The sequence below is a fragment of the Trichomycterus rosablanca genome, chromosome 3 (genome assembly GCF_030014385.1).
Source record: "Trichomycterus rosablanca isolate fTriRos1 chromosome 3, fTriRos1.hap1, whole genome shotgun sequence".
NCBI classification, from domain to species: Eukaryota; Metazoa; Chordata; class Actinopteri; order Siluriformes; family Trichomycteridae; genus Trichomycterus; species Trichomycterus rosablanca.
Genome location: NC_085990.1, coordinates 28182966 through 28210484, shown reverse-complemented (window position 1 = coordinate 28210484; position 27519 = coordinate 28182966). Strand labels below are relative to the sequence as shown.

Genomic DNA, 27519 nt, shown 5'->3' with positions numbered 1-27519 from the left:
GTAAAAAGGTCACCGGACCCGCCGAGACCCAGACCAGGACGAATCGGTAAGTGTAAAATTACTGACTGAATACGGAGGAATTACGACGGCGTATTAGGGCCACTGTAAAAAATACTTTTAAGTTTTGATTTTGAGAATACAGTCATAGAAGTTTCGATTTCGAGATTAAAGTCAAAATGTTATGAGAATAAAGTCGAAATATTATGAGAATAAGGTCGGAATTATTTCGAGATTAAAGTAGAAATGATTGTGAGAATAAAGTCGAAATATTATGGCCAAAGAGTGAGCAGCCATCACAGGCTTGTAAGTTCAGGCTTGCACGCATGCGCTGAGGGCAGCATATAATGAGCATTATTGTGGTTATCCAATAACCTGCGATTATTTTTGGTGGCTGTTTGTATTGTACACTTCCATCCACATGACATGAAGACTATACATGTCAATACAATCATTTATAGCGATGCCATATGGCTTTAGTTTATCGTACGAGATAACGAGTATAACAAATCATGGACATCCCTCATTTTAACGCAAAGAGGTTGCTATGGCCATAATGTTTCAACTTTAATCTCGTAATTATTTCGACTTTATTCTCATAATATTTTGACTTTATTCTCAAAATCGAAACTTAAAAAAATATTTTTCTTTAAAGTGGCCCTAATACGCCGTCGTAAGGAATAAATGTGAACAGTGAGTGAGTGGGTGCCGCTCAAAAATCTCGCTCTATAGCGCAGCAGCTCCTGTCTCGCAAGCGGCTTCCGTAGCGGTCTGCGCATCTGATTGGGTTGAATAGAGAGGAGAAACGGGAGCAGCCAATCAGATGCGCAGTTTGTTATGGAGCTTGAGCGCACTTGATCTACCTCGCTTTCTTTAAATAAGGTAATGCTGGATTTATGTTGGATTTTATTCATCACGATCATTATAGTAATATCATTGATTTAACATGACATGATAGAATAAAACATGTGGTTGTTGTTTTAAACATGTGATTGTTGAGTTAACGTGTGTTGGGGGGTTGTAAGTCCTATAATAAACGGTAAACAGAACGCACTTGTTTATTCTGAGCTCTTCTTAACAGAACATAGAGTAATGTCATTGTGGGAAGGATTTCTCTATATGCATGTCAAGAATGATTTTTTAGTATCTATCAACATTGATATAATTAGTCTATAAATAAGAAAGCGTATAGTCTCTAGAAATCCTCTAGGTTGCCATTGCTCTTCCGTAGATCCGCCTTAAATGTGTAGTGTATAATATGGTGCGTTATTTCTCTCGGAGGCGCCCACACGGTGTAAAAGTAGCGCGGTGTTGCCTTTATCCCCCCAAAATCTACAATATTCTGGTGAATTCTAGAACATTCCCCATTCACGTGTTAAATTTCCTTAGCAATTCCCTTGTTTGTGTATTTATTTATAAGATCTGTACAATTGATCAATCACAACACTAATGCTTAGGCACCGAATGGGGGCGGGGAGTAGAATTATTTATTATTTATTTATTTGGATTTTAACGTCATGTTTTACACTTTGGTTACATTCATAATAGAAACGATTTACTCACTTGTATGTTTTTCGACTGTGGGAGGACACCCACGCGGACACGTGGAGAACATGCAAACTCCACACAGAAAGGACACATACAGTCCCACCTGGAGATCGAACCCATGACTTTCTTGCTGTGAGGCGACAGTGCTACCCACCCAGCCACCGTACGTGCCGCCCTGGGAGTAAAATTAAATGGGGAAAGAGTTCATCAGCACAGAAGACAGCTGTTGTGTTCCAGGGACCGTTATTTATAGAAATTGTGTCCTAAATTGGATTTCGACCAAGAGCGAGGCTACTATTCTAAGCACACTGTGTAGGGTGGAGTGTGGTGATCGGTGGCGGGCTGTTTAAAGGGCAAGAAGCAAAAAAGTAAACAGTGCGCCACAAAAATATGATGCAACGTGTATAATTTTGTCCTTATTCTTTAATAAGATTAACATTACATTATAAAAATATTACACATGAAAAAAATAAACCTTTATATTTCTCCGTTTATATTTAGTTCACAAACACCTCCAAAGTAAAACACAGATGACTTTGGAGCTTAGTAGTCAAGGAAGGGAGATGCTGGGTGGTGGAGTCATAGCAGAATTATTTTTTGTGTTTATGCAGTGGATGTGAAAATGTCCACACCACCATGTTAAAATGTCAGGTTTTTGTGATGTACACCAATTACACAATTGTACAAAATAGTGTACAATTACCATGTACACTAATTTCATATTGATTTCCACCCATGTGACCTATATTTTGTTCAGTCTTGTAGGTAGGAATGAAATCACATTCAAACTCATGTTAACTTGTAGTCAGTGACACCTGCCATCAATTAACGTGACTGATTAACCCCATACACCATGGAGCATAGTAAAGACAGAGAATAAAATGACACAACAGTGACAACACTTAAGAACTGGACGTCCCTTTAAAATGAATAAAACATTATTGCTGTAGATGGCAGATCATCATAATTTGTTGCAAGAAAGGCACACTTTATTTATTTTTTATTATTTAGGTTTATTCTATTTTAAAGGCCCCATATATCATATAGTCTTCACTGTAGATGCACTCTATAATTTTTTTCCTATGTGAAAAGTAGCAAGTAGAGCAATTTGTCTTGTATTTGCCACTCTAGAGGACACTTTATAGATGCATTTTTGCATTGGGAGATCCTCCCCAAGTCTGTCAGTGCAGCTGATTGAGACATTGCCCTACACCTTGCTGAATTTTCAGTAAGCTCTCAGTGCTGGTCCCAAACCCGAATAAAAATAAGGAGGGTTGCATCAGGATGGGCATCAAGCATAACATGGGAAAATTAAATACAATTATTTACATCATCTCTTAGTTTATTATTATTATTATTATTATTATATATTATTATATATTATTATATATTATTATTAACATATGGTTAAAACTAATACCCAATAATAATACTATGGAGTATTGAGTACAGTATATTGGTCAAATGCAAAAAGATTAGGCAGTCTTACATGGTTTAAGCAATATATATATTGCTTAAAAAAAAAAAATAAAAAAAAAAAAATATATATATATATATATATATATACATATATATATATATATATATATATATATATATATATATATATATATATATATATATATATATATATATATATATATATACATATATACATATATATATATATATATATACATATATACATATAGACATATAAATATATATATATATATACAGTGTATCACAAAAGTGAGTACACCCCTCACATTTCTGCAGATATTTAAGTATATCTTTTCATGGGACAACACTGACAAAATGACACTTTGACACAATGAAAAGTAGTCTGTGTGCAGCTTAAATAACATTGTAAATTTATTCTTCCCTCAAAATAACTCAATATACAGCCATTAATGTCTAAACCACCGGCAACAAAAGTGAGTACACCCCTTAGTGAAAGTTCCTGAAGTGTCAATATTTTGTGTGGCCACCATTATTTCCCAGAACTGCCTTAACTCTCCTGGGCATGGAGTTTACCAGAGCTTCACAGGTTGCCACTGGAATGCTTTTCCACTCCTCCATGACGACATCACGGAGCTGGCGGATATTCGAGACTTTGCGCTCCTCCACCTTCCGCTTGAGGATGCCCCAAAGATGTTCTATTGGGTTTAGGTCTGGAGACATGCTTGGCCAGTCCATCACCTTTACCCTCAGCCTCTTCAATAAAGCAGTGGTCGTCTTAGAGGTGTGTTTGGGGTCATTATCATGCTGGAACACTGCCCTGCGACCCAGTTTCCGGAGGGAGGGGATCATGCTCTGCTTCAGTATTTCACAGTACATATTGGAGTTCATGTGTCCCTCAATGAAATGTAACTCCCCAACACCTGCTGCACTCATGCAGCCCCAGACCATGGCATTCCCACCACCATGCTTGACTGTAGGCATGACACACTTATCTTTGTACTCCTCACCTGATTGCCGCCACACATGCTTGAGACCATCTGAACCAAACAAATTAATCTTGGTCTCATCAGACCATAGGACATGGTTCCAGTAATCCATGTCCTTTGTTGACATGTCTTCAGCAAACTGTTTGCGGGCTTTCTTGTGTAGAGACTTCAGAAGAGGCTTCCTTCTGGGGTGACAGCCATGCAGACCAATTTGATGTAGTGTGCGGCGTATGGTCTGAGCACTGACAGGCTGACCCCCCGCCTTTTCAATCTCTGCAGCAATGCTGACAGCACTCCTGCGCCTATCTTTCAAAGACAGCAGTTGGATGTGACGCTGAGCACGTGCACTCAGCTTCTTTGGACGACCAACGCGAGGTCTGTTCTGAGTGGACCCTGCTCTTTTAAAACGCTGGATGATCTTGGCCACTGTGCTGCAGCTCAGTTTCAGGGTGTTGGCAATCTTCTTGTAGACTTGGCCATCTTCATGTAGCGCAACAATTCGTCTTTTAAGATCCTCAGAGAGTTCTTTGCCATGAGGTGCCATGTTGGAACTTTCAGTGACCAGTATGAGAGAGTGTGAGAGCTGTACTCCTAAATTGAACACACCTGCTCCCTATGAACACCTGAGACCTAGTAACACTAACAAATCACATGAAATTTTGGAGGGAAAATGACAAGCAGTGCTCAATTTGGACATTTAGGGGTGTAGTCTCTTAGGGGTGTACTCACTTTTGTTGCCGGTGGTTTAGACATTAATGGCTGTATATTGAGTTATTTTGAGGGAAGAATAAATTTACACTGTTATATAAGCTGCACACAGACTACTTTTCATTGTGTCAAAGTGTCATTTTGTCAGTGTTGTCCCATGAAAAGATATACTTAAATATCTGCAGAAATGTGAGGGGTGTACTCACTTTTGTGATACACTGTATATATATATATATATATATTAGGGCTGTCGAAGTTAACGCGATAATAACGCATTAATGCGATCTCAATTTAAGGCGATTAAAAAAAATAGTGCCGTTAACGCAAATTACATTACGACATTACGAGATTTTTTCACTTCTAAAACTAAAGCAATTCATTTTCACCCACGGGAGAAAATTATTCTCACTGACCACGCATACACGCACATTTAATGTTATTTAGTTCCGTTTGACAAAAAAAAACCTTCAAAATAGAGCTCACAGTGAAGATAACCGGTTACAAAAGCAGCGACCGCTGTTATAGGACGTGTGTGTGTTCAATACTCTGTTCAGTGTCGAAACAAGTGATTCAGGAATCGATTCATTGTAAGCGCAGCGTAAGTTTCTTTTCTCAGTCATCTCTCCGTGTTTACTGTTATAATGAATGTTGCGGTTGTAAATAAACACCAACTACTACAGAACATTTTGTGTGACTCGCTTACCTGATAAAGCTCAGGCTTAATTATACTGGTTATTACCACAGAGCGGGAGCCGACTCAAGAGTCGTTTACGATTTACCGAGGTGAACCACGAATGTATGTGCTGATAGAATCGGCTCAGATGGGATCGGACTGTATTATCTTTTTAAAGTAAATATTTCAATCAGCAGAATCGCATCGCATGTATGATGTGCACAACGTTAATTACGTGCGTTTATTAATGAACGTTTACGTTAGCTTGTCAGAAGCTTTCTCAATGATGTCTGTGCGGTGGTTGTTTTTTTTACAATTAGTGATGGCAACCCAAGCAACTGTTCCACTGCACTATTTTACACTAAAAACTACACTATTCCATAATGCTCCAGATTGCATCATTCTAAATAGGTATCAGTATCGGTATCGGCGAGTACAAAAACACATGTACTTGTACTGGTTGGGAAAAAATGGTATCGATGCATCCCTAGTCAAAACACACTCACTTCGTGTAGAAACGTCCATCAAACCATTGTCACGATACAACCACAGAAAAGTCTGTTACAATAACTGCGCATCTGACATACAGTGTATCACAAAAGTGAGTACACCCCTCACATTTCTGCAAATATTTCATTATATCTTTTCATGGGACAACACTATAGACATGAAACTTGGATATAACTTAGAGTAGTCAGTGTACAGCTTGTATAGCAGTGTAGATTTACTGTCTTCTGAAAATAACTCAACACACAGCCATTAATGTCTAAATAGCTGGCAACATAAGTGAGTACACCCCACAGTGAACATGTCCAAATTGTGCCCAAATGTGTCGTTGTCCCTCCCTGGTGTCATGTGTCAAGGTCCCAGGTGTAAATGGGGAGCAGGGCTGTTAAATTTGGTGTTTTGGGTACAATTCTCTCATACTGGCCACTGGATATTCAACATGGCACCTCATGGCAAAGAACTCTCTGAGGATGTGAGAAATAGAATTGTTGCTCTCCACAAAGATGGCCTGGGCTATAAGAAGATTGCTAACACCCTGAAACTGAGCTACAGCATGGTGGCCAAGGTCATACAGCGGTTTTCCAGGACAGGTTCCACTCGGAACAGGCCTCGCCAGGGTCGACCAAAGAAGTTGAGTCAGCCTGTCAGTGCTCAGACCATACGCCGCACACTGCATCAACTCGGTTTGCATGGTCGTCATCCCAGAAGGAAGCTGACACACAAGAAAGCCCGCAAACAGTTTGCTGAAGACAAGCAGTCCAAGAACATGGATTACTGGAATGCCCTGTGGTCTGACGAGACCAAGATAAACTTGTTTGGCTCAGATGGTGTCCAGCATGTGTGGCGGCGCCCTGGTGAGAAGTACCAAGACAACTGTATCTTGCCTACAGTCAAGCATGGTGGTGGTAGCATCATGGTCTTGGGCTGCATGAGTGTTGCTGGCACTGGGGAGCTGCAGTTCATTGAGGGAAACATGAATTCCAACATGTACTGTGACATTCTGAAACAGAGCATGATCCCCTCCCTTCGAAAACTGGGCCTCATGGCAGTTTTCCAACAGGATAACGACCCCAAACACAACCTCCAAGATGACAACTGCCTTGCTGAGGAAGCTGAAGGTAAAGGTGATGGACTAAACCCAATTGAGCACCTGTGGCGCATCCTCAAGTGGAAGGTGGAGAAGTTCAAGGTGTCTAACATCCACCAGCTCCGTGATGTCATCATGGAGGAGTGGAAGAGGATTCCAGTAGCAACCTGTGCAGCTCTGGTGAATTCCATGCCCAGGAGGGTTAAGGCAGTGCTGGATAATAATGGTGGTCACACAAAATATTGACACTTTGGGCACAATTTGGACATGTTCACTGTGGGGTGTACTCACTTATGTTGCCAGCCATTTAGACATTAATGGCTGTGTGTTGAGTTATTTTCAGAAGACAGTAAATCTACACTGCTATACAAGTTGTACACTGACTACTCTAAGTTATATCCAAGTTTTAGTTCTATAGTGTTGTCCCATGAAAAGATATAATAAAATATTTGCAGAAATGTGAGGGGTGTACTCACTTTTGTGATACACTGTATATACGAAGTCAAGGGTCTCTGCTGGATAGTATTACTGCCTAGTATGTGAGTGAATAAAACTCCCTTACAGTTTTCTCTTGTCCCAGCAGTTTTTAACATCAGTACATTTAGCATAAAATGTGTTCACCATTTTAATTGTAACATTTCACTTAAAAAACCTTGTTTTCTATAACATTTACACAGATTTTTTTTAATGTGATTAATCGCGATTAACTATATGAAATTCTGAGATTAATCGCGATTAAAATTTTTAATCGTTTGACAGCCCTAATATATATATATATATATGGTGTCCCAAAATTCACGCAAGATTTGAATTTGGACCATTCTTCATTAGAAAATGCGGCTGGTCAGGCAATAACAGAATGGTGCTCGCTATCACGACATGATAATCCAGCTTTTTGTGCCTAAATTGCAAGATATGGATGTGGACGACATGTGGTTTCAACAAGACGGTGCCACATGCCATACAGCCCGAGAAATAATTCAATTACTGCATGAGTCATTTCCTTGTCGTGTAATTTCCCATTTTGGTGATCAGAATTGGCCGCCCAGATCATGCGATTTAACGCCGTTGCACTTTTTTCTTTGGGTTTTTTTTAAGTCTAAGGTTTATGCCATCAAGCCCACGACCACCCACGCCTTGAAGGAGGAAATTGAGCGCTGTATCAACGAAATTCAGCAACATTTATGCAAAACGGTCATGGAAAATTTCGACAAAAGAGTGCGTATGTGCCAGCAAAGCCATGGAGGCCATTTACCCGATATGCTATTCCATACATAACCCTATACTGTATACTTTATGAATCAATTAAAATTTTAATTAAAAACCTGTGTTCTCTATCAAAATTACTTCTTGCGTGAATTTTGGGACACCCTTTATATATATATATATATATATATATATATATATATATATATATATATATATATATATATATATATATATATATATATATATATATATATATATATATATATATATATATATATATATATATATATATATATATATATATATATATATATATATATATATATATATATATATATATATATATATATATATATACAGTGAAGCCCGAAATTATTCATACCCCTGGCAAATTTTGACTTAAAGTTACTTTTATTCAACCAGCAATTTTTTTTTTTGGACCGGAAATGACACAGCCGTCTCCCAGAAGATAATAAGACGATGTACAAGAGGCATCATTATGGAAAAAAATATTTCTCAGCTTTTATTTACATTTGAACAAAAAGTGGCATGTCCAAAATTATTCATACCCTTCTCAATAATTAATAGAAAAGCCTTTATTGGCTATTACAGCAATCAAACGCTTCCTATAATTGCTGACCAGCTTTTTGCATGTCTCCACTGGTATTTTTGCCCATTCATCTTTAGCGATGAGCTCCAACTCTTTCAGGTTGGAGGGTCTCCTTGCCATCACCCTGATCTTTAGCTCCCTCCACAGATTCTCAATTGGATTCAAGTCAGGACTCTGGCTGGGCCACTGCAAAATGTTAATGTTTTTGTCCGCTAACCATTTCTTCACCACTTTTGCTGTGTGTTTTGGGTCGTTGTCGTGCTGAAATGTCCACTGGTGCCCAAGGCCAAGTTTCTCTGCAGACTGCCTGATGTTGTTGTTGAGAATCTTGATGTATTGATCTTTTTTCATGATGCCGTTTACTGTGATTAGGTTCCCTGGTCCATTGGCTGAAAAACACCCCCAAATCATTAGGTTCCCACCACCATGTTTGACAGTGGGGATGGTGTTCTTAGGGTTGAAGGCTTCTCCTTTTTTACGCCAAATGAAGGATACATCATTGTGGCCAAACAATTCAATTTTTGTTTCATCTGACCATAAAACAGAAGACCAGAAGTCTTCTTCTTTGTCCAGATGAGCATTTGCAAAGGCCAAGCGAGCTTTTGTGTGCCTTTTCTGGAGAAGTGGCGTCCTCCTTGGTCTGCGTCCGTGGAACCCAGCAGTGTGCAGTGTCCGTTGGACTGTCTGCCTTGAGACGCTGCCACCAGCAGAGCCCAGATTCACCAGGATGGCCTTGGTGGTGATCCTTGGATTCTTTTTCACCTCTCTCACTATCCTCCTGGCCAGCACAGGTGTCACTTTTGGCTTCCGACCACGTCCTCTGAGATTTTCCACAGTGCGGAATGTCTTGTATTTTTTAATAATACTTTGCACTGTAGCCACTGGAACTTGAAAACATTTAGATATGGCCTTATAGCCCTTTCCTGACTTGTGAGCTGCCACAATGCACAGCCGCAGGTCCTTAGTGAGCTCCTTTGTCTTAGCCATGACTGTCCACAAACCAACTGCAGAGAGTTGCTGTTTTTCACCTGTTGAGTTGATTAAAACAGCTGTTCCCAATGAATCAGGGTAATTAGGATGCTTTAGAACAGCTTGGACTATTTGGAATGGTATAGAACTTTGGATTTTTCCATAGACTGTGACAGTTTGCAAAGGGTATGAATAATTTTGGACATGCCACTTTTTGTTCAAATGTAAATAAAAGCTGGGAAATATTTTTTTCCATAATGATGCCTCTTGTACATCGTCTTATTATCTTCTGGAAGACACCTGTGTCATTTCTGGTCAAAAAAAAAATTGCTGGTTGAATAAAAGTAACTTTAAGTCAAAATTTGCCAGGGGTATGAATAATTTCGGGCTTCACTGTATATATATATATATATATATATAGCAATATTTAAATACATTTCTGCATTTGCATCTGACATTGGATAATCTCGATCTGTGTTCAGTGTTTTGATTGGAAATCTTAAAATGATTCACTTGCACAGTCCTGTGTTTGTGGTTCTGCACCAGCAGATGTCGCCAAAGCTCCAAAGTGCTAAAATGCTTTTTTTTCTCCTCCGCAGAAACATGGAGCATATGTACATGGTGCCCAACCCTGGGCTGCCTGCCTACCCCCCTGGGCTTGAGTACCTCACACAGGTATGACATGCCTATTAGCTCATAGCGAGTGAATATGCATTATCCAGGGTTAAAATTGTTAGAATGTGTAAAAAATGACCTTTTTCTAGCTGTATTCAAGTTGTATTTTCTTCTTGTTAATCCAGATCGATCAGCTGCTGATTAAACAGAAGGTAGAGCTTGTAGAAGGTAAGAGATTCCAGGTTTTATTTATTCTTTTATATAATAAGCTTAGGGTTAAGGGAAGTGAGATGACAGGTGCTTCATAATAGGTGTATTATTACTGAGTGGTTTCAGGTGGTGCCGGACATACCATGCCCCTGAACAGCAATGAAAATAAGTGAACAAATAAATCTCCTGGTACATAATGATACGATTCTGTAATGTAGACCAGCCCCAAAACAGTACAGATCCTTTACTGTACTCTGTGGAGATTTTGTTGTTTATAACCGCTTATGCCGAACCCAGCCTGGGTGATTTTAGTCAAAATGCTTTATTTTTGCACCATCTAGCATAATCTGGAACCCAGTTCCAGTATCCTTCATTAATGACCCCCCCCCCCCCTTTCTCCCTGAATCTAGTCGTATCCAATTACCCTGATTGTGTTACGCTTCACCTCTACTGATACAACCCTCCACTGCTGACTGAGGAGCCTCGCAACTGATACACGCCCCCTCCGACACGTGTGCAGTACCGTCTGCATCTTTTCACCTACACGAGGCGAGTTCATATGCGGATCAGCCTTGTGCATGGAGAGCCACACCCTGATCAGCATTATTTCTCAAATCTGCGCAGGCACCATCAATTAGCTAGCAGAGGTTGTAATTGCACCAGTTATGAGGAACCCTGGTCCGACTTGTCCCACACTATGAACAACAGCCATATTCGAAATCCCAGCTCTGGTGTGCTAGCGTATTTTACCACTGTGCGGCCCAGGATACTCCCTTTAAAACTTGAGGTCCCATTGTCCCCTTATATTTCTGCAGTAAGGCATGGCATCTACTACATTACTTCTTGTTCAATAAATCTAATTTTCTTATGCAATTTCAGGAGCAAAATGCTAATAATGAGAGCAATGCAAGAGTTTTATTTTAATAACCCTGCAACAAGGTACCCATTTAAGCTAACAAACACTTTATGTGACTCTCTCTTGGTAGCACTGGTTGGCTTCGAGAGCAATAACAAATATGAGATGAGAAATTCGATGGGGCAGAACGTCTTTTACGCAGTGGAGGAGAATGACTGTTTAACACGACAGTGCTGTGGCCCGTTACGCTCTTTCACCATCCGCATCCTCGATAATTATGGCCAGGAAGTGATCACAGTCACAAGACCCCTCAAGTGCCAGTCCTGTTTCTTCCCATGCTGTCTGCAGGAGGTGAGTGCACCAAGATATACCAACATCCAGTGCTAATGTTAAATGTAAATTGAGCCAAACAACACACACTTGAACAATGTACATCGTATTTAAAATGAATTAAGTTAAGACATTGTTGGTGTCAATTTACTTATCTAGTTTGGCCACAAGGCTAAGGGTGCATTCACATTAGAAGATCACCAAAGTGTGAATATGAGAGGAATCTGCATTTGTGTGGCATACCCCTCAAATTCACTCTGAAAGCGTCCACATACATCTGTGTTCACTTTTAAAATTGTGTTCTAGCTCGGGGTGCTGAGAAATTGTGAGAATCAGCTTTTCCAAGAGAGTCTAAAAGGCTTATCGTTACATTTACATTTTCAGCATTTAGCAGACGCCTTTATCCAAAGCGACTTACGTTACAGTTACAGTATACAGTCTGAGCAATTAAGGGGTTAAGGGCCTTGCTCAAGGGCCCAACAGCAGCAACCTGGCAGTGGTGGGGCTTGAACCAGCGAGCTTCTGGTTACTAGTCCAGTACCTTAACCACTGTGAACGACACAGGAACACAAAACATCTCTTAATTATTAATGGTTTTCTCCAATAATGCAATTCTTCAGTCGTTGTTTTAACACAATTAGTAACATTAAGTTCAAGTGAAGCATTGTTCTTACGAGTTGTTTTTACCGCGTCATATCAAACACTTCGTCTCATTGGAGGCGCTTTGAAAATGTCAGTGGCAAACTGGGGCAAAGTTTAATCAGGTGAACATTGAGCGGCACATCAAGAGCAAAAATCGCTAGTGCAATTCTGCAAAATAGCACAGAGAGAAGCGCAGCGGCAAGCTAAATGGCAATGCCACACTCTATAGAAAACAATAGAACAGTCAGCGCAAAAGAGGTTTTGCCGCTTCTCATGTGAATGTGCCCTTACACTTTGTCCTGACAAAGACAAATGAATAAAAATCATACTATGTTGTAAGTCACTGACCACTATAACTCATATGATATGAATTTAGCCTACTGTATGTTACGGGATGGTGGACCCAAGAGCAGAGCTCCTGGTTGATTTACCTTAGGTTAAACAGTGAATGTGAATTAATATAACAAAGGAAACTATGTGTGAGGTGTGGAGATGTTTGTGTGTTCACAGTTGTGAGGGCTTGAGGCCGGATTCAGACTCCTCACTGCTCTATGGGTCATTCATTTTCATGTTTTATTATGAAAAGGACATGTTATACTTTTCCAAACTAATATTGGTCAAGCTAAATTACACATGCACCTCATTTACACTGTGACGTCCACCCTGTTACGTATTAGGTTGTAACAGGATGGACCGTAACAGGGTGGACATTCTGACATAAAATTAACCATTAGCTAGCGAGTGAGCAAAACCATGCTAGCATAAAAGTGAATTCAGACAAAGAATTCTCTGCTTTTTAGTATTATTTTCTTAATGCATTTTCTCCCATTGTTTTCCCCCTTTAGTGCATCCAATTGCCCAATTACGTCATGCTTCCTCTCCGCCTATGCCGATCCCTGCTCTGACCGAGGAGATCGAAGCTAACCCACGCCCCCTCCGACATGTGGGCAGCGAACCATATGCATCTTATCACCCACACATTGACGAGTGTTGTGCCACCTAGCGTTGTGTACGGAGAGACACACCCTAAGAGCACTCTTTCCTCATCTCTGTGTAGGCGTTTCTAATCAGCCAGCAGAGGTCGTAATTGCACCATTCTGACAGAGAGAGACCCATATCTGTCTCAGTCCCGTCCATCTTAACAACAGGCCAATCGTTGTTCATGTGACCGCTCAGCCTCAGCCGGCAAGGCAGAGCCGAGATTCGATACGATGTATTCGAGATCCCAGCTCTGGTTGCAGCGTATGTTTTTACTGCTGTGCCACCTGAGCGGCATGATTATTTTTAAAATGATCAAAATCATATTGCTTTTTCTCATATATCCCATAACAGGCTGGACATTTTATGGTTGACCATATAAGACTTTTAGGATAAAATGTGGAAAAAAACAACATTAAAATGACAGTTGTTTTCTCTTCAAAAAGATCATGTGAGCTTCAGGAAATGATGTCAGTATGTTAAACAGCTCTGCATTTTAAGTAAGAAATAACAGGGTGGACAGCAACTTGAGGGATGTGTGAAAAACCCTTATAATCAGCAAAAAAATTAAACTCATAAAGAAATAAAATCCAAGGTTTAGAGGGACTTAAGTAAACCTTTTAAACAGTATTGAAAGACTGAAATATTCATGATTAAACCACATATATCAATCACTAAATCAGAATGTACAACACTGGGGACATGGGGAAACCTGCTGTCTAAGAGCTAAAAACAGTATGTATACAGTCATTTTATTTGGGGGGGGATTGTGTTTAGTATTTGAAAGTGTTAATTTTTTTAATAAGATGTTTAGAAATTGTATTGTTTAAAATGTACTTAATACATACAATGATCAGTACTCAGTACACAAAAGGCACCGAATTGTAGGAATAACCACTATAGGAGGAGTGGAGAAGCACATGGAAAAAAGAACTCAAAAATGTGGTAGTAAAAAAGGCGGGAACGGCAAACAAAGGAGACGCTGAAAATGGCGTGCTCAAACAAAGGGAGACAATAGTAATCAGATAAAGTCTAACACAAAATTATCCTCAGCCTTAGGGCTGAAAACACTCCTTTAACTAAATTTTTTTTTTTTTCAGAAATAAACTCTAAGTTTAAGTTCAGCTCACACCTTTCACACAGATTTTCTTTCTGTGTATTTATTTTTCTGTTCATTTTCTCTCTTTTCTTTTACTTGTTTGTTGTAGCTTTCTTTTCTTTTCACCTGCAGCACTGAGCCATGCTTTCTGTGAGCTTTTTATGCAGAGCCCTGCAGGTGTGTCTGATCAGCAGTAATCAGTGCTAGGGCTTCTGGGAACTGGAGTTCTGAGAGCTGCTCCCAGCTGCTCTCTTCTCCACCCAGGCCCCCTGCTGGTGACCGGCGGCATGGACAGAGGACCGACCCCTTACACTGTACAATTATCATTGTGGTTTATTTTTGGCTAATTCCTCCTGACAATCAGCCTTTAATTCCTAAGAATTAAAGGCTGACAATGTATTCACTTTGCTACTTGTGTGAAATTATTTTAACTCACTTCAAGACACCCATCGTCATTGTTTTGCAATGGGTCAGCCTTCTGTGGTGCCCTCTATCTCATGTTGCTCGTAGTAGATTAGCCTCTGAAAATTCAATCCATGTCATGATGTCAATCCGGCTTATCCAGAGTCCTTTCACAAGTCCTGCTCTAATACTGCATATAATGTTGTCATGTGGGTGCCTCATCACATGCCCAAAGTACTGTACCTTTTGGAACTAAACATGCTCAGTGGTCATCATCTTCCCTCATGAGATTGTTAGCATTCTTCTGATGCACTTTTCTTATTTTTATAGTTATTTACAATTTGCATGAGTGTTTTTATTTAATTCCTTTTTACCATTGCTTTAATCCTGGTCAGGATTGCGGTTTGCTGGTCCAGTTTTGGATGGCAATCCACTGTGGGGCTGTGTATATCTGTCGAAGTACTCATTGTGGTTAGCAATGGGCCAACTTATTTTTTTATTATTATTTATTTATTTTTAGTGTATGCTCTAAACAGAATTGGTTTTAAATTATAACTAAATATAAGTAACTAAATTTAGCCATCACAAACTAAATCTGGCATTGTCTGGTTTGTAAAGTTAATGATAATTTTCTGAATTTAAATGGAAAAGAACAAAGAAGAACGGTAATTATTCCTTACTGGATAAAATGAGTTTTAATAGAGCTATTTTCCGTGTAATAGCTTCTGTCTTAGCTGGTATGTGCATTCCGAGACCACAATCTTTTTTGCTCGACGTTTTATATTTTTTTGTATCTGTAACTTGAGCCTTGTAGCTCCTCTAAAAGGCAACATAAGGACATTATGGACTCCAGAAACAGGCTTTTGACGAATAGTGGGGGAGTGGAGGCAGAATATAATTTTATTTTATTACTTGTATGTATATAGAGGGAGCTTTGATGTGCCATGGCATAGATTCAAGTGTCTGAAACTGTCCTGAAGAGATGGAACAGCAGTATGTTAACATATTTTTCCTTAGTACTGTTCAAGGCCATTTTAAACATATGATATTTGTTTATTTTAATTAAATCTAGACTACGAAGGATATAACATATTATTGTTTATTTTTATACTGTTCAAACCATTCTGTGATTCTTCAGGCTCTGAGGATGGGGCACTGTCACCCTGGAAGAGACCACTAATAGGCCAGATCTCTCATCATGTTAATCGGCCAGGCAGAATAATTTTGCCTTTCACTTCTGCTTGACCTTTACCTGTAAGGGTGCAAATGAACCAAATCAATACATCCAAAATGCCCTCCAAAATTAATGATGATATCTGTAGAACTAAATGAAAATCTACAGCTAAAGGTCTCAGTAAAGAAGTAAAGAGTATTTATTGATACATACAAGAACCTTTGAGAACATAAGTTCACACAATTTTGAGTTTAATAAAAAAAGGGGAGGGGAAAGGGTAAAACTGTGATTGGCTGCTTTCACAGCTTACTCCTATACCCCTTTTCCACCGACACGGAACCGGCTCCGTTCCAGTTTGCGAACTTGATTTTGAACCGCATGTTTCCAGCGAAACAAGAGGTTCCAGACAGCGAACTAGCGTTCTAATCTGGCACCACAGAAAACTTGGTTTTTCAGCACGAACCATGACGTCATCTGTGGGCGTGTCAAAGTGTAGAGTGTGCTTTCACATGAGAAGCTGGTAAACCGCTGCTGCGTTGTTTTCTATGGAGCTTGACGTGGCATTTTTATCTTTTAAAGTTCACCTGATTAAATTTTGATCCAGTTTGCCGCTGATATTTTCAAAGCACTTCAAAAACCGTGTGATATGACGTGGTAAAAGCGACCCAGAAACTATGAACAACGTTTAACGTGAAAAATAAAGTGTAATGTGGCTTATTGTACTAAAACAACGAGTGATGAATTTGGGCGGTACAGAGCACTTATAACCAGTAATAATGGAGAGAAATGTAGTGTTCCTGTGTAGTACTTTTAATACATTCAGCCTTGTTACACTTTTTTTACATTAAGCTTTTTCGACTCTCCCGAGAAGTAGATTCAGAACCCCGAGCTGCATAAACACCACACGTGAAGTAAATACAGCTAAACACAGATACATGTATTGTATTTTATACTGGGTTTGATTATTATTTCACACAAATGCATGTTCTTGACCTGGAACTTTAGTAATGTTTTACTGCACCGCTCAAGCCAAGCGCTGAGCAAATCAGCTATTTGCGCCGAGGGTTGCAGTAAGAGCGAAGAACGTGAACGCACTAAAGAAAGCAACAATGTCGACAAACACATCTACGTCTTCTTATCACCAATAGTTGAGCGATGCTTTCTGCATAAAAACGAACATCTGTAACAAAAGCAAATGCTCTCAGGTAACCTACACGCTCCGCCATCATGTTACTACTCTTTTACTTTCGTTGTGTAATGCCCACCATTCATGACGCATGCTTGGTTCTCAAAAACTGGTGGAAATGTGCATCGGTTCTCTACAAAACACCAAGGTTCGAAGAGACCCGAACAGAATCGGTTCAAGAACCAGGGTTCTTTTGGTGGAAAAGCGCTACTAGTGGTAATCTGGCGGAAAAGCAGTGCATCGGAAATAAAAACTTATCCATGACTTTACTTGAGGGAATTATTTAAAAAATCTGTTTTTTTTGCTGTTGTTAGCTAAAGTTGGTAATGTCGTTTGTATGTTTTGTGTAAATAATTTATGCAATTGTGGTACAAACCATTATGCACCGTCAGTGTCACTGATGTGTACCGCTTGCCCTCAATAAAAGACATTCTGTTTTAAAAATTTATCTGTGTAAAAGATACAGTAAAGCCGATAATATAATGCACTGCATTTAAGATTACACTCTAACACTCTAGAGCCCCATACACACACACACACACACAAACATATACATATAATTTTAAATATACACACACACATAAATAGATATACACACATACATACACATTTACTCTATTATTATTTTTATAATTTTTATAAGTGTGCTATAATTAGTCTATAATACTATAATTAACTGTATTAACTGTATAATTACTACAGTATATTAACTGTAAAGAGCATGGGAAGACCATGGCCGACTGGTTCTAATACATTTCGAATTGAAAGGCTGAAAAAGCCCAATGCATCTATAAAACACATTACATGCCGTGATAAATGCACTGCCCAAGTGTCCCCTCTCCCCACTGCCTTTCAGTGGCAGGCAGTAGCAAACAGATCATCAGACAAGGCCATGTTGACCAGATTGTTAGTTATTTACAAGTCAATATTGCCTGTGTGGACAGTGATTTAAAAAAAAAAAAGTGAACCTGTAAAACTGCGGTGTTAAATGCGATGCGGTCGAAAATTTGGGTGCACCTAACTTTTGTGCTGGTGCACCTAAGAAAAAAAGTTAGGCGCACCAGTGCAACCAGTGCAAAAAGTTAGTCTAGAGCCCTGATATATATACATATATATATATATATATATATATATATACATATACATATATATATAGCAATATTTAAATACATTTCTGCATTTGCATCTGACATTGGATAATCTCGACCAATCTCGACCAAAAAATGACTTTACTTGAGGGAATTATTTAAAAAATCAGTTTTTTTTGCTGTTGTTAGCTAAAGTTGGTAATGTCGTTTGTATGTTTTGTGTAAATAATTTATGCAATTGTGGTACAAACCATTATGCACCGTCAGTGTCACTGATGTGTACCGCTTGCCCTCAATAAAAGACATTCTGTTTTAAAAATTTAGAGGCTTCTTAAAAAAATACTCTTTTACTATTTCAATTTAAGCACATTTAGTAGCTTGTACTTTAAAACTTATACTTGAGTAAAATATGTAAGCCATACTTTACCTTATACCTAAATATTTTTAACCAGATTAGTAGGACTTTTACTTGAGTGAAGTACTTGCGTATTTCTGCCATCTCTGTCCATTCACCAGTTTATTCTAGGTTGCTGTATATATCTTGTGAATTCCAATACAGTGATACCATGTGCAGTTTCTTACAAATGTATGTAAGCTTTTGACTCCAGCTGTTCATATGTCAGTGCTGATGTTCCTGGCGCAGCAAGTACACGAACACTCAGCATTGTTTTGGCAGGCTGTGCTTTTGCTCGGTGGAAATCCAGGCCACCGGTGAATCCAAGTTTCCAAGCAGCCTTCCAGTTTAACATCAATCCTGTCCTTATGTCTCATTTTTTGTCTGTTTCTGTGCATGATCTCAGCTGGAGGTGCAGTCTCCTCCAGGGAACATTGTGGGCTTTGTGCTTCAGGAGTGGCACCCTTTCCTCCCCAAATTCACCATCTATAATGAGCATAAGCAACCTGTCCTGAAACTGCAGGGTCCCTTCTGTGGCTGGAGCTGCCTCCCAGATGTCGACTTTGAGGTAATGCCCAGATACCATCACTGTAAATCTGAAATTATGGGAATATACTCAGTGTTCAAGGCCTCAAAGAACTGATGAGATTAGCAGATACACAATGTTGTGCTACAAACTAGAGAACACTGTTCCTGCTCCCAAAACAAAGTTAAAATAGGGTTACAATCACAGTTTTGTGTATTTTATCATTTGTCTATTCATCTATAAATCAGCTGCATCCTAACACATCCTATCAAAGGGCAACAATCATATCACAGGGCAATATTTATATTTTCAGTTTAGAGCCACCAATTCACATTCTGTTAGATTGTGGACTCATGGAAAACTGCTTTCTGTACAGGGAACATTTTAAAGTTGCATATTAGGACACAGTAAGAGCAGTAGAGCACAGATGGGCAATTAAATTTTCCAAGGGGCAACATAAAAAAATGGGACTGTTGTGGGCAGTGATAGCTCAGTGGTTAAGGTACTGGACTAGTAATCAAAAGGTTGCCGGTTCAAGCCTCACCACCACCAAGTTGCCACTGTTGGGCCCCTGAGCAAGGCCCTTAACCCTCAATTGCTCAAAACCGGTTCAGTCATAATTGTAAGTCGCTTTGGATAAAAGCGTCTGCTAAATTCAGAAAATTTAAGTGTTGTGGAGGGCCGGACCAATAGGGTGAACCTAATTCTGCTGAATATTAGTTGTATCCCTTTATAAAATGCAGTCATTTGTACAGTTCTGATAAGGTATTACTGTTAAGAGTAGATGTTACATTTACATTTTCTGCATTTTGAAGACGCCTTTATCCAAAATGACTTACAGTACAGTTACAGTATACAGTCTAAGCAATTGAGGGTTAAGGGTCTTGCTCTAGGGTCCAACAGCAGCAACCTGGCAGTGGTGGGGTTTGAACCAGTGACCTTTTGATTACTACATCTTGCCCCAATCAGGCAATGCAAATGAGAAGCAGGCAGAGTAAAAATATCAGCATTATTTCACTCTTTAATTAACCTTCATGAAAACCGTTGTGAAATGTGCAGGTTTAGTGTTTTTAGAGAGAGTGCTATTGTTATTTCTAATAAGTCTAATTACCTAATTTGCTGTTTTTCAGTCTGTTTTTTATTATTGTTGGATATTATTTTTGGAAATCACAAAGCTGATCTTGACTGCTCCAGTCCTGGATGTGTAAAACTTATAAAAAAAAGTACCTTGTTGCTTTTGCAGTTTAGCTAACGAAGCTTCAGATATGAGCGATCCGCCTCATTCAAGTTCTTGTATTTCTCTGTGTTTAGTACCGTAATGATCTTTAAACAGCTTTATATCTGACTTCAGTAAATACATGCTTAGAAGTTCACGTTTTGTCAAAACTTCATCGTCTCTATTAGTTGTAGTCACTTGTTTGCCAAAGCATTACAGTGAGGTTGGATACACATAAATTGAAAAATAGCTGTCTCTTCAAAATAAAAACAATCCTGTTGTATTGCATGTGTGGCCCGTGGGTCGTACAATGCCCAGGTGTGATCTGGAGCAGGGGTTTTCAACCTTTTTGGACATGCGCCCCCCCTGCAGCAAAGTCTATGATGTAAGAATAAAGTTTCTTAGATTATTCATTACCCTACTTCTTTATTTTTTTTAGATTACACATTAATATATATATATATATATATATATATATATATATATAACATAGACTAATTATAGTTCATCAGTAAATGCTCAGTTATCAATAAATAAATAATTAGATTAAATGATGCCATGGTGTTTTTTATACCTTATGTAAATGTAAGACTAGCTTCAGTCCCATGCAGTACATTATCTTACTAACTAACCTGTGTAAGAAATGTGTAAATCTGATTGATGAGGTTTAACAGTATGGTACTACAGACAAATCGTTTATTTGTTTGTTTGGATTAACATCATGATAGGACAGGTATACGTATACAGGTTATAAAATATATTCATCAGTTCAAGGTCAGTGTCAAACACTATCACAGGCAATTTTGTATCTCCAGTTAATTTCACTTACATGTCTTTGGACTGTTTGAGGAAACTGGAACTCTCAGAGGAAGCTCACATAGACACAGGGAGAACATGCAAGATCCTTGACCCGATATTCATGCCTTTTCAACCAAAAAAGACACAAATCTAAATAAGAATATGAGATCAAGGCGCTCAGGTGGCACCTGGTTTGTTACACTAGTCTACTACCGCTGAGACCTAGATTCAAATTTTAGCTATGCTATCGACTGTGTAGCATCTACTTAGACCTGATTGGCTATGTCTGGAGGGTTAAAAGCTTATGGAGAGTATAATAAACAAACAGCAGTCGGGACAAACCCAACAGATTATCATCATAATCTTAATAGTCATGTACAAGAAGGTTGCAGGTGGTAATAGCTGGTTGGAGATGAAGATTAGACTCAGACATATTGTATGTCTGGATTCTAGGCTGGTACTGGATTTAAACACAAGGTTATCAGCAGTAATTGCTAAGTCTGGGATTGATTATCAGGCTGCCTTTAGTATCCAGAGATTCATCATGAGTGCAAAATGCTTGTCAGCAACTTCATGCAGACAGGGTAAAGGCTCAAATCCACCTGGGTTTGAATGGAAAATTATGCATACAAAAAACACACAAAAAAAATTACATTAAAGGCATTTTGTCCAAACCAATTTGGACTATATGGACAAAAGTATTGGGGCACTTTTTTTTTCAATTTGTAATAAATTAGTTATATAAATGAAATTGTATGCTTTTAACTTTGTAGTAACAGTTTATGGAAGGACCTGTCCTGTTCTAGCCTGACTGAACCTCTGTGCACAAAGCGTTTTTGTTTTTTTATTGAGACATAAAGCGAAGCTTGGTTTAAACAAACTCATTTGGTCTACACAGAGCCCTGAACTCAGCCCCACTGAACAGCTTTGAAATGTACTGGAACAACAATTAAGGCTTTCTTGATCAACATTAGTGCCCAGCCATACAAATGCTCTTTTGACTAAATGGGCACAAATTCCCACAGACATACTTTAAAGTGAGAGAAGCAGTTATAAATGAGAAAATCACATAGAGGTCATTCTGTTGTAATACCATTTGTATTTGAAATTTGATGTCCAACAAGCTCATGATCAGGTGTCCGAATACTTCTGGTCATATAGTGTATTATTGTGAAGGTTAAGGGTCTTGCTTAAGGGCCCAAGAGTGGCATCCTGTCGATGCTGGGTCTACACCCAACAACTCTCTGATCACTAATCCAGTACCTTAACCATCAGGCTTCCACTGCCCTAGTGGTATATCAGTTTTATCTGAATGACTGTAAACCATGTTGCCAGATTTTCATTAATAAAACTGTACCAGCTGAGATTTCATACACTACACAAATAAACATAAACACACAAATACACAATTTCTAATCAACGTTGCATCAATGTGCAGCACAGATACAGTCAGTACACTGACGCAGCTGTACTATTGGTCACAGACATTTCACAGGGAAAAAGTTCAACAAACAGCTGGTGCACCAGCAATGTGTCGACCTGGCAAGGGGTTTTAAAAACACAATTGGCCTTGTCAAATGGAGGGAAAGCCAGATGGAAAATCACCTCATTTTGGGGATACTTAAACCCAGTTGTCTGGCCATAATGATTTGGCCCTAATCCAAGTCATTCAAGTCTTTGGTCTGATCATATTTGCTGCATTCAAAACATGAACTACAAGGAATCACCATCAGCCTCACAATTAATATATCTCTGACCCCTAAAGGCACAATTGTTACTAAATAGCCATTGCCATACAAACACCATTTTCAGAAATTTGCACATTTTGGAAAATGCAATAAAAAGAGGAATCTGTGATTTGTTAGTTCTGTTTAACATTTATTTAATTGATAATCAAATTATTGCAAGGCATAAACCAGGAAAAAGATATAAAACAATTAGGACTGTCACACGATTACAATTTTTAATCGAGATTAATCTTGATTAAAGAACCAAATTAATCGCAATTAATCGCAAACTAATAACTAAGCAGAATTTGAACAGTTATTCACCTTTTTATTGCAAGAACATGTTTGCCAATAAGAACATTCATTCATTTATGATAAAATTATGAAATCTAAATTATTTTTAGACAGCCAGCCAATGCCTATATAGAGTTGTTAACAGCTACCCATCTTTCAGTCAGTTATTTAAAATGAGTCTGTTCACATTATCTGACAAAAGTGAGGATCTTTTCCTGTTCATAACCCTGCCACTGAGAACAGGCGCTCATAATATGAACCATTTCTAGATGCAACACCAGTGGCGTAACTAGGAGCTCATGGGCCCCAGTGCAAAAAATTTTTTGGGCCCCCTCAACAAATTGCATACGCTGATAGCTGATCAGAATGAATTTAAAGTACTCACTCAGTTACACTTTAAGTCCAAATTACTGCCTCTGGTATTTTTAATGCACAGTTTTAGTTATTTTAATTTTACTTAACGAAAATATTGTAATATAATAATAACGACCTGGCGAGTGCAGCCAATGGGGGGGGCAGTGAGGTGAGTGGTTAAGTTCATGTCATGAATTTCTCACGCTTTTTGAAAATTAATATTTAAAATACCCGATATTTCGCAATATGTAGCAGCAGCAGCTCGAGTAATTTGTAACTCACGACACCTGTCATGCCCGTGTTATCGCTACAGTATAAACACAATGTTGCTGCGTTAAAGCAGCACAAATTACCACAGAGACACATATTTACGTGGCACAAACAGCCCAATGAAATTTGTTTGATTAAAATTTTTTAATCTTGATTAATTTTTTTACAGCCCTAAAAACAATATATTAGACTTTGAGTGTTTCCAGTACCACAGTGGCCTAAAAATGAAAAGTGAAGTGGAAGAAGCTTTGCACAACCTTGAACTTTCCTAGATTTGGCAGTCCGGACAAACTGGGCTTTTGGGCTAAAACAGTCTGGTCAGGGAGGTAAGAGTAAGTTCCTTCAAAGTGTTGAATTTTTAAGTCCTGTTCAGGGATTACGAAGAACCACAGGATGAAAAGATGACTCAATAAACACAGAGCACAAGGCTGAGCACAAACAAGCACAGACTGTGATGGTTCACCTTCAACACTGACCTGAAGGATAAAGCCAAATCTTAAAATGTCATTGAGTGACCAAGCCAAGACCTTGAGACCTAAAGACAGCAGTATATAGATGCTGCATGGTACAGATCAAGTTGTGCAAACCTTGTAGAAATGCATCAAAGAAGACTTATAGCTGGGGTGCCCACGTGGCGCAGAGGAATATGCCTGATTTAACTCTGGCATTGGGACATCTAGTTGATTAACCACTTCATAATAAGTCACTTGTTCTCTTACAGATTTTGACCATGGATGAAGTGAGCATCGGGAGGATCAGTAAACAGTGGACAGGTCTGCTCAGAGAGATCTTCACTGACACTGACAACTTTGGAATCCAATTTCCCATGGACCTTGATGTTCGAATGAAAGCAGTTATGATCGGCCTCTGCTTTCTTATTGTAAGTGCATTTTCATTTTTATGCATAGTTTATTAGTTTATTTAGTGCTTTTTGAATCTGGTCTTCTTGGAAGTTCACAAATGCTTTTCTTAAAAAAAGGTAAAGAAGTGTAGAGAAAGTTACATTTTGGTGAATTGCCCAGGGTCCCCAGTCATCCGTGGCACACTCCTGTTTAGCTCACCCCACATGTTTTCTACAGATTTAGATTATGGGACTGAGATGGCCATGGCAGACGATTAACTTTGTGTTCAATAAACCATTTTTGTGTAGATCTAGACATAACTTTTAGATCATTGTCCTGCTGGACGGTCCATCGATAACACTTCATGGTGACATGTACGGTTATGAGGTTCCCAGGACCTTTGGAGGAAAAACATCCCCACATTATCACATAACCATCCCTTGACTGATCAGTGGGCATCAGGTTCTTTTCATTGTAGACACCCTTATGGTTATGCCAAACCCACCTCTTTTGGCTTGAGGGTGGCATTTGATAATAGTTTTGGGGACTTGGAGAGTTACAGAAAAATAGCATCTTAGGGTCACCATCACTGATCATCTACTTTACCCTAATGGTTTCCTCAGTAATTGTATATTTATTTGTTTATTTATTTGTTCATTAGAAAATCACAATGCATTTTTGACATGTATTTGTCTCATTTCTTTACAGGACTTCATGTTCTATGAGACGGACAACTAACTGTTGTGCACAGCAAGAAAGGAAGTGCCTCAGGTGGAGGAAAAAAAAAAAAAAAAAGAATTTTGACTAACTGGGTAAAATGATATTAATTAAGCCATTGTTCTCCTTATACATAAAATGAAGTTCAGGATGAGGGTTCAGCCTCTAGTGCACCACTGAAGCTGGAGACCCCGAAACCAGAAACAGCCCAAACATGTATGTGCATTGTTTAAAGGTTTAATGATACTGGTTTGTGCTTCTGCTCCACAGAAAATCAGTGAATGACACTTAAGATGGAAAACCTGATATTATGTTTTGAATGTTACTTATATATTTGCTATTATGTTGAAATGACCAAAATTACATAGTGGTTTGTAACATGTAAATACATTTTGCATAGGTTAATGTAAGCATTTACATTACATTTGAATAAGAGTGCAGTCACGGAAAATACATTGTAAAACCATTGAGTCATTGTAAAACCACTGGCTTGTATAAAATTGAGAATGTTTGAAATTCTTACTGCACTGCTAACTTATTTAGTTCATGTCTTGTGTGTTGCTTTTGTTTTTTTATTATTAATAATTGTCACTACTGTTTTTAACTAATTTTACAAACTGATCTCATCAACCACTTTTACAGAAAAACCACATGAACATCTTCATAACAGTACCAAATGTTTGCAGTAGAGGGCAGCAACAGTCTGTGAGAGATGCATATCCAGTGCTCATGCTTTTTTTTTTTTTTTTTTTTATTATTTTCATGGCTATGATCAAAATAATTTATGGGACTTGGTATGCATGCACACGACTAACGCTTGCACTTTATAAACCGCCATAGACAGTTTCTGTGTGCAGCTGTAGTTTAGTGGATGCTGGTTGTGCCCGTGGATTTACAGTGATACACAAAATATACAGTACTTGCTCGACTGGTCATTTTTATTAAAAAGTAATTTATTTTCAACTTTAAGAAGGTTGTCGTTACTGTCTGTAAGAAGTTTTCTTTCTCCTTGTCTGCCTGGATTGTCCTATTTTGTTTTTTCACTACTTTAAAAAAAGTAGATGGTTGACAGCTCTAAAGTGCTTCTAGGTGTGATCAACTAAGTGACTATAATTGAACCTATGGCAACACAGTTACATAATTTGAATGAATAAAGAGAAATTTGAACAAGTATTGGGGCGGGGGGGGGGGTATTTAGAACACTGTTGGAGTTAGAAAAATGCAAAAAAAAAAGCAGATCTAATTCAGACTTATTCATACATTTTCCCTTTAGTTTTACTCTGTTGTCATTAAATGTCATTGAACACTTAAAATATTCACAACAGTATTGAATATACTCCAATGAGGCATAACATTATGACCATCTTCCTAACATTGTGTTGGTCCCCCGTTTGCTACCAAAACAGCCCAGCAACTGTGATGCACTGTTTATTCTGACACCTTTCTATCAGAACCAGCATTAACTTCTTCAGCAATTTGAGCTACAGTAGCTCATCTGTTGGATCAGACCACACGGGCCAGCCATTGCTCCCCACGTGCATCAGTGAGCCTTCGCCGCCCATGACCCTGTTGCCGGTGTACCACTGTTCCTACCAAGGACCACTTTTGATGTATACTGACCACTGCAGACCGGGAACACCCCACAAGAGCTGCAGTTTTGGAGATGCTCTGACCCAGCCGTCTAGCCATCACAATTTGGCCCTTGTCAAACTCGCTCAAATCCATATACTTGCTCATTTGTTCTGCTTCTAACACATCAACTTTGAAGATAAAATGTTCATTTGCTGTGTAATATATCCCACCCACTAACAGGTGCCGTGATAAAGAGATAATCAGTGTTGTTCACTTCACCTGTCAGTGCTCATAATGTTATGCCTCGTCGGTGTACTGTCTATGGCTGGAGGACTGGACTGGTCCTCTGTTGTCTTACTTCTATTTGTAAAAACTAAATGTTTTGTTAATTTAATTAATTCAACTGAATGAAACAGCAGACATTTATTTAATTTATTAAAACTCATCATCAACTGTCAATCATCATGGCACTGGTTCATATATGTTAGTAAG

At 38.7% G+C, this 27519-nt stretch overlaps 1 protein-coding gene across 1 annotated transcript; it reads left to right on the top strand.

The window, feature by feature from the left end:
- Positions 1-803: 803 nt before the first annotated feature.
- si:ch73-206p6.1 (phospholipid scramblase 2) lies at positions 804-26427 on the top strand. Its single transcript, XM_062992026.1, has 7 exons — positions 804-879; positions 10337-10412; positions 10538-10580; positions 11549-11769; positions 19118-19279; positions 24618-24776; positions 25447-26427. Exons 2-7 carry the CDS (start codon positions 10341-10343, stop codon positions 25474-25476), a joined length of 687 nt encoding a protein of 228 aa, XP_062848096.1. The 5' UTR covers positions 804-879; positions 10337-10340; the 3' UTR covers positions 25477-26427.
- Positions 26428-27519: the final 1092 nt, after the last annotated feature.